Source organism: Rhinopithecus bieti, unplaced genomic scaffold, assembly GCF_001698545.2.
Source record: "Rhinopithecus bieti isolate Rb0 unplaced genomic scaffold, ASM169854v2 scaffold_70230, whole genome shotgun sequence".
In the NCBI taxonomy this organism is placed as follows: Eukaryota; Metazoa; Chordata; class Mammalia; order Primates; family Cercopithecidae; genus Rhinopithecus; species Rhinopithecus bieti.
This window is the reverse complement of record NW_016826056.1, coordinates 34307-43542: the sequence shown is the minus strand read 5'-3', so window position 1 is coordinate 43542 and position 9236 is coordinate 34307. Positions and strand designations below refer to the sequence as shown.

The 9236-nt window shown below is 35.8% G+C and overlaps 1 protein-coding gene across 1 annotated transcript in view; it reads right to left on the bottom strand.

Moving 5' to 3' along the window:
* Nucleotides 1-6780: 6780 nt before the first annotated feature.
* LOC108522824 (cullin-4B-like) overlaps nt 6781-9236 on the bottom strand; it is a gene marked incomplete at its 5' end in the record, with an annotated part of 36619 nt that continues 34163 nt past the window's right edge. The window contains 1 exon segment of the mRNA XM_017863263.1: nt 6781-9010. Coding sequence (XP_017718752.1) covers nt 8915-9010 — 96 coding nt within the window.

The window sequence follows — 9236 nt, the reverse complement described above, 5'->3', positions numbered from 1 at the left end:
AGCAACAGAGACCATGTCTCAAAACAAAACAAAACAAAACAAAACAAAACAAAAAGCCGGGCGTGGTGGCTCACGCCTGTAATCCCAGCAGTTTGAGAGGCCGAGGCGGACAGATCACCTGAGCTCAGGAGTTCAAGACTAGGCTGGGCAACATGGCAAAACCCCGTCTCTACAAAAAATACAAAAAGTAGCCGGGTGTGGTGGCTCGCGCCTGTGGTCCCAGCTACTTGGGAGGCTGAGGCAGGAGAATTGCTTGAGCCTGGGAGGTGGAGGTTGCAGTGAGCCGAGACCCAGCTACTGCACTCCAGCCTGGGTGACAGAGCAAGACTCTATCTCAAGAAAAAAAAAGACAGAAAGATAAACTTAGATAAATTAAGTATTCTCTCAGAAAACAGAAGAACTAACCCAAATGCTTTTCGAGTTCACTTGACTGGTAATCTTTGGTAAATAATACTGTTGGTTTAGTTTAAAAAAAAAAAGAAAGAAAATGCCTTCAGAGTTGTCAGCATCAGCATTAAATATAATGCAGACACACAACTTTTATTCTATCTGAGTTTACTAGTCGAATAAGCTTATGTTATTTCTACCAGATGTTTATGGTTATTATAATTCAACCAAGAATAAATACATAAGTAAAAATGCAGTATCCATTACTTCCTATATATCAAGCACAGCAGTAAAACAAAACCCATGAATTTAAAAGAAACACACACGAAAGACGGCAGTAATAAAGCTATTAAGGAACAAAAATATATGACATATAGAAAACAAATAACAAAACGACAGAAGTCCTTCCTCATCATTTATTTTAGATGTAAAAAAAGTAAACTTTCCAATTTCAAAAGTCAGAGATTGGCAGAATGGATTTAAAACCAAGATCTAATTATAGATTGTCAACAAGAGACTCACTTTAGGTTGTAGACACAAACAAGTTGAAAGAGAAAGGATGGAAAAAGACATTGATTGCAAGCAAACCAAAAGAGGGCTAGGGTTGCTCCACTAATGTCAGATAAAACGGACTTTTAAGTAAAAAACTGTATTATTACAAGAGACAAAGAACAATAATATATATTGATATAGGGGTCAATCCATCAATAAGGTATTAATAATCATAAACACAGACACACCTAACAGTCCCACTATATATGAAGTAAAAACTGGTAGAATTGAAGGGAGAAATAAACAGTTCTACAATAATGGTTGAAGATTTCAATACCCCACTTTCAATAATGGATAGTACTAGACAGAAGATCAATAAGGAAACAGAAAAACTGAATAACACTACAAACCTACTCAGCTTGGTAGACATATATAGAACATTCCACACAAAACAGTAGAATATACGTTCTTCCCAACTCCACATGAAACATTCTCCAGGACAGACCATGTTAGGCCACACAACTATCAATAAATTTAACAAGACTGAAATCATACACTATCTTCTCTGGCCACATGGAGTTAACAGACCAGGTATGGTAGCTCTTGCCTGTAATCCCAGCAATTTGGAAACCATACACAATCTTCTCTGGCCACATGGAGTAAAGAGACCAGGTATGGTGGCTCTCGCCTGTAATCCCAGTAATTCCATTGGAAGACCAAGATGGAAAGACTGCTTGAGGCCAGGAGTTCAAGACTAGCCTGGGCAACACAGGGAGACCCAATCTCTACAAAAAATTTAAAAAAATTAGCTGGGTGTGGTGGCATGCGCCTATAGTCCCAGCTATTCAGGAAGATTGCTTGAGCCCAGGAGTTTGAGGCTGCAGTGAGCTGTGACTGTGCCACTGCACTCCAGCCTGGGCAACAGAGCGATACCCTGCCTCAAAATAAATAAATAAATAAATAAATAAATAAATAAAGAAGAAGAAGAAAAAAGAAAAACATAGAATAGATTCAAGTTACTAAAATCAGAAATGAAAGTGGGATATTACTACTGATCTCGCAGAAGTAAAAAGGATGATAAAAAATTGCCATGAGGCTGGGCACAATGGTTCATGCCTGTAATACCAGCACTTTGAGAGGCTGAGGTGAGAGGATTGCTTAAGAGTTTGAGAAAAGCCTGGGCAACACAACAAGACCCCATCTCTACAAAAAATAATAATAAAAAAAAAACTAGTTAGGTGTGGTGGTGAATGCCTGTGGTCCCAGCTACCTGGGATGCTGAGGTAGGAGAATTGCCTGAGCCTGGGAGATCTAGGCTGCAGTCAGCTATCATCGTGCCACTGCACTCCAGCCTGGGTGACAGAGTGAGACCCTGTCTCAAAAAAAGAAAAAAGGATTGCTATCGACAACTGTATGCTAACAAATTAAATATCTAAGATAAAATTGAGGCGGGCGGATCACAAGGTCAGGAGATCGAGAACATCTTGGCCAACATGGTGAAACCCCGTCTGCACAAAAAAAATACAAAAATTAGCCGGGCATGGTGGTGTGCACCTGTAGTCCCATCTACTCTGGAGGCTGAGGAAAGAGAATTGCTTGAACCTGGGAGGTGGAGATTGCAGTGAGCCGAGATCGCGCCACTGCACTCCAGCCTGGGTGAAAAGAGTGAAACTCCATCTCAAAATAATAATAATAATAATAAAGAACAAATTCCTAGAAATATACAAATGACCTAAAACTGATGCAAAAAGAAATAGAAAATCTGAACAGACCTGTAAGGTACTAAATAATCGAAAACATCCCCCAAAAGAAAAGCCTAGGACCAGACAGCTTCACTAGTGAATTTTCTTTTTTTTCCTTCATCCTCTGACTTTCACACTGGTGAATTCTGTTAAAGAAGAATGACCACCAATCCTTCTCAAAGTCTTCCAAAAAACAGAAGACCAAACGCTTGACAGTTCATTGTATAACACTAGCATTACCCTGATACTAAAGCTGGACAAAGATACTGCAAGAATAGTACAGATCAATATTTCTTATGAATATAGATGCAAAGATCTTCAAAAAATAATAGCAAATCAAATCCAACAACATACCAAAAGGATTATACAACATGACCAAATGGGATTTATGCCAAGAATGCAAGAGTGATTCTACATATGAAAACAAATCAATGTACTACACCACATGAATAGAATGAAGGAAACCACATGATCATCTCAATTGATACAGAAAAAGCGTCTGACAAAGTTGAACACCCTTTAATGATAAAAACACTCAGAAAGCTAAGAATGAAAGAAAACTTCAGGCTGGGCACAGTGGCTCACTCCTGTAGTCCCAGCAATTTGGGAGGCCAAGAAAGCAGATCAATTGAGGCCAGGAGTTCGAGACCAGTCTGGGCAACACAGTGACACCCCCGTCTCTACTTTTTTAAAAAATGTTAATTAGACAGGTGTGGTAGCAGGTGCCTGTAGTCCTACCTACTTGCGAGGCTGAGGTGGGAGGACTGCTTGAGCCCAGGAGGTAGAGGCTGTAGTGAGCCATGACTGTGCCACAGCACTCTAGTCTGGGTGACAGAGTGAGACTCCATCTCTAAAAAACTAAATAAAAGAGAAATAAAACTTCCTCAATAAGATAAAACACCCACAGGTAACATCATACTCAATGATGAAAGACTGAAAGCTTCCCACCTAAGAACAGAAACAAGTCAAGGATGCTCACTTTAGCTACTTGTATTTAACCCTGTTGAAATCCCCACTTAGAGAAATTAGGCAAGAAACTGAAGGCACCCAAAATGGAAAGGAAGAAGTAAATTGTAGATGGCAAAATGCTATAAATAGAAACTCCTTAAAATCCATAAAATTCATAAGAGCTAGCAAACAAATCCAGCAAAACGCCGGATACAAGATAAACATGCAAAAATCAGTTGTATGCAGTTGTATACACTGACAATGAATAGCATGAAAAGTAAATTCAGAGAACAATTACATTTATGATAGCACCAAAAAGAACAAAATATTTAGGAACATAATTAGGGAGATACAAGAAAAGTACACTGACATGTATAAAACTTCACTGAAAAAAAATTTAAAGATCTAAAAACAGAAAGACATCTTTTGTTCATGGATTAGAAGACTTCATATTGTTAAGATGACAATACTCCCCAAAGTGATATACAGATTCAATACAATCCCTATCAAAACCCCAATGGCCTTTTTTGCAGAAATGGAAAAGCTGATCCTAAAATCTATATGGAATTATATGTAAGGTACCCAAATAGTTAAAACAATCTTGAAAAGAGGAAAGGTGAAACACTCAAACATTTTCTGATTTCAAAATTTACTAAAAAGCTACAGTAATCAAAACAGTGTAGTACCAGTGTAAGATTGACATACAAGAAAAATGGAATAGACTTAAGAAATAAACCCATACAGCCATGGCCAATTGATCTTCAACAAGGGTTGATAAGATTATTCAATGGGAGAAAGAATAGTCTCTTTGACAAATGGTGCTGCGACAACTAGATAACCACATGCAAAATAAAGTTAAACATTTACTTCATATCATATACAGAAACTAACTCAAGATCAAAGACCTATACATAAGAAATAAAATTGTAAAACTCTTATAAGAAAACATAGGGGTAAAACCATGAGCATTGATTTGGCAATGGTTTCTTAAATATGACACCATGACAAATAGAGAGCTTATAAGTGAAAATAAAAAAATATATATGACACCAAAAGCACAAGCAACAGATACAAAATAAACTGGGCTTCATTAAAATTAAAAACTCATGTGCAAAGATCACCACCAAGTGAGTGAGAAGGCAATTCACAGAACCGGAGAAACCATTAGCATATAAAAATAATTCTTACACCTCAACTAAAAGACAAACAACCTATTTAAAAAACAGCCCAAAAATGTGAATAGACGTTTCTCCAAAGAAAATGTACAAATGACCAATAGGCACATAAAAAGATGGTCAACATTATTAAAGAAATGAGATTCAAAATCACAATGAACTACCACTTCACACTAAGATGATTATGATAATACCTGAAAACCAGAAAACAGCAAGTGTTGAGGATGTGGAGAAATTGGAAACCTCATCCATTGCTGATGGGAACAGAAAATGGTGTAGCTGCTGTGGAAAAGTTTAGTGGTTCGTCCACAAGTTAAGCATAGAACTATCATATAACCCAGCAATTTCACTCCTAGGTATATTCCCAAAAGATTTTAAAACAGGGACTTGAACAGGTAATTGTAAACAAATCTTCATGGCAGCATTATGCACAACAGCCAGAAGGTGGAAACCATACAAATATCCAACACCTGACGAGTGGATAAACAAGCTCTGGTATATACATGCTATTATTCAGCCATAAAAAGGAAAGAAGTATCAATACATATGATGTGGAGGAACCTTGAAAACATCATGTTAAGTGAAAGAAACCAGATACAAAAAGTCACATAATGATTCCATTGACAGGAAATATCCAGAATAGGCAAATCCAGAGAGACAGAAAGCAATGGTTTCCAGAGGCTGGGTGAAAGAGGGAATGGGAAATGACTGCTTAATGGTGCCAAGTTTCCTTTAGAGTTGATGAAAATGTTCTGCAACTACATAATAGTGGTTGCACAATATTGTGAATGTAGTAAATGTCAGAATTGTATACTTTATCATGGTTAGAATGGTAAATTTTGTGTGTAACCCACAATGAAAAATAAAAATTAAAGAAAAGTTCTGAAATTAGAGAATGAGGAGGATCTGTTGTTATAGTTGGCAAAACTATTAAGTTCTAACATGCCAATGCAGCATATTCTTATATTCTATATCAAATAGAAAGGGTTTTACAAAAGAAAGGTTAGGGTCTTTTTCACTATGCTAGAGATGACTTCTAAGGATTGTTAAACATAAAGGTACATTATGTGTCCATTCAAAAGAAGAAATACTCTTTTTTATAATAGCAAGAGGAAAAAGGAAAATAATTGAGCAAAGTGTTTGATTTGAACCAAGTGTTTGTAGGTGAACAAACTTCCATATTCAAATGTAAAGCAGATTTTTTTGTAGGACACTGAAAAATATTCCTTAATGAAGCATTAGCAAGATATCACTTTACAAAGCATAATTATGCAAATTTTCATCAGTGCTGGTCTTTTCTTTTTAATGAACAATTTGTTTCGGCAATTTTATGTAAATAAGAGAACAGAACATGCTCACGACACTCCTGCCATTCACAGCATCAAACAGAGTGGTCATGAAAACAAACAAAGACCAGCTCATTTTAAAAGATTTATGAATATCAAGATCAAAAAACAAACTTCTCAAATCTTTAGATCCAGATGCCTAAATAAACTGATTTTCTGAACTGTACACTCATATACACAGCAAAAATATCAAGAGTATGTATGGCTAGACATCATATTAAGACCATTTAAGCAGACTCAGGAACTGGGTTCAAAAACTTTGAGAACATCTTACGATGAGGTTATTTGGTCCAGAACTCAAAAAACTATTAACAGAAAAGGCAAATGAAATGCCATAATTAAGAGTAGTATTTTCTTCTCCCCTGAACTCAAACCCAGACTCATTTCATATTGACTTTATGAAACAATTTGACACTGAAGATTTGAACGAAGCAATGTTTATACTTGTATCGCATGTTTAAGAATAAGTATCCACCTTGAGGATTCCTGGGAATTTTCCTCACCCTGTTAACCATGCCCTCCCCCATACTTGTATAGAATTATCACAAAATCATCACAAAAATTTTAAAAAGTTTAAAAGTAACAAAATCGACAAATGTGAGTTCATTAGAAGTTGTTAGGAAGATTTTAAGTCCTGTGATTGTATAACTTTCTTTCAATACTTGAATTTTAAAGATCTTCTCTAGAAACTTTTTTTAAATAAAAGTTTTATTGGAGAAAAATAGAACCACCACGTACACAGGGAAAAGAGCACAAAAATTCAACTGATACAGAACAACAACTGAAAGTCACAATTATCCAATGTAGTTTGCAATTACTTTTCAGTTTCTTAAACAGCTCCCCTCAACTTGTTTTTTTAACAGTCTTGCTAATTTTCCAGCTGAAACAGCATCAAGTTTTCAAAGAATTAAGAGCCTCGGGGAGGGGACCGGCTTTCAAGATACCGAATGTGACATCAAGAGTCTCCTCCTAACAGGACCAACTCTATCTAAAAGTTGCTTACAAGTAACTTGAATCTTGTGTAATAGTCTACATCTCACAGACCATCAGAAATGAGTTAGAACACTGTTGTTGATGGTACGGTATGAAGAGAGGGCAAACAAAATAGCTGCATTTGCTTGTCAGCTGAGCTCATATAAAGACATCAGTGAGGAGCTGAGAAAATACAGGCAATGACTGCTCAATAAGAATTACAAGTTCCGAATACCACATATAGTTAGACGCCAGTGTGCAAGTTGATGCAACTAGAAAGAAATAGGCAACTTTTTAAAATACCTGGCCACAGGTCTTTGAGAACTCAAGGAAACAATCAACAGTAGACACAAGAGTCAAAAATCTCCTCAGGTTGAAGATTAGGACATAGGTAATCTTCCTAACGGCTCCAACAGGCAAGGAAATATGCTGTGGCAAAAAGCATTAAGTAGTTCTGATTTTTAAAAAACAAGAACAAAATTTTCTGCTTCTCCTCCCTTCAAAGCTTCAAGGAAATAGAAACAAGGAAGCAAAACAAAAACAAACACTGATGGTAAAGAGAAGCCTTTTGCTTGAATTATCAATTCGAAAAACAGTACTTTTGCCATTTTGTATATATAAACAATCCTGGGACATTCTCCTGAAAACTAGGTGTCCAGTGGCTAAGAGAACTCAATTTCAAGCAATTCTGAAAGGAAAACCAGCATGACACAGAATCTCAAATTCCCAAACAGGGGTTGTGTGGGAAAAATGAGGGAGGACCTTTGTATCTAGGGTTTTAGGAAGTTAAAATGAAGATGACAGGAAAGGCTTATTTATCAACAAAGAGAAGAGTTGGGATGCTTCTAAAAAAACTTTGGTAGAGAAAATAGGAATGCTAAATCCTAGGAAGCCTGTAACAATCTACAATTGGTCCAAGTTGAAGACAAAACGTTCCAAACAACATTTAAAGTCTAAAGTATGTTGAAAACTAGTTGAGAAGTTTTTGCTCCTGTAACAATTTACAAAACACGTTCATTTTGGTCTCTTTTGCAATTTTCTTATTGTATTCATTTTTAATATAAAGAGTTGGATTTTTCTCTTCTATGATGTTCCTCTAGTACAACTGATCATTAATTTTCTATTTTAGCTATTTTTATAAGTACTTGTTAATCAGCACAGTTAACTTGGGGCTAAGCCATATATACACATCCCATACTCATAAATGAAAATTTTTAGGATGTGAATATACAAGATATTATGTAAGCAACTGTCCCCCTACTTGAAAACTTGTTTCCAAATAATTTTTTTAAAAAACATCCCTTTCAGTGTAACAGAACATTACCTAGTAAAATATCAATAGCTATGATAATTCATTTCTCTTTTCAAGGGAAATCACAAAACGGGTGAACAACCAAGTCAAGGGTGGTTTTTCTATTTGATAAATACATCCAGAACTCTGTACAGTAAATAAAGTTTGCATGCAGTTTAAGTATCTTTAAATGACATTTTAAGCAAATAAACCTTTTGCTTCATAATTAATGGTGTATAAGAACCCTCCCCCATTTTTAATAGCCACAGGGATCTCTTTCCCAGTTCCAAAGAGGAATTCATGAAGACCAAGTACGTTCTTAAGTGTTTCCTGCACATCATACTAAATAACATGCAAAGAGTTCAACAACATTCTTCTTAAAGGTAAGTATTACTCTTTAAAATGGGCATGTTAACCACTGAGAAAAAGTCCACTCAACTATTTCCATTAATTACACTGCTTCATTTGGTCATCGGTAGTAAAAAAGGAGTCAAATAATATTGAATCAACAGGTTAGTTTATCCACTGGCTACTGCATATGACACCAAATGCTGCAACATTCTATGCAATATAGTTGTACTGGTTTGGATTTTCTTTATCTCTTTCCATGTAGTCCCGGTCAATTAAAGATTCTATTCTCTTCTTAAGATCAGCAGGCTGTAAGAGAAGGCAAATTTTCAATGCAAAGTTCATTATCATTGGCTCAAGCCCATTTAGTTAACACCCCATAAAAAAGACAACAGTTTTGACTCATGAATTTAATCTCCTTTTTTAAAATTTTATTTATTTAAATCTCTTTTTTAGAGAAAAATATCATGAAAATAAACCAGGTTTAAAAACGTTTTATACACGTTGAAGATTCTTTTTTTTTTTTTTTTTTTTT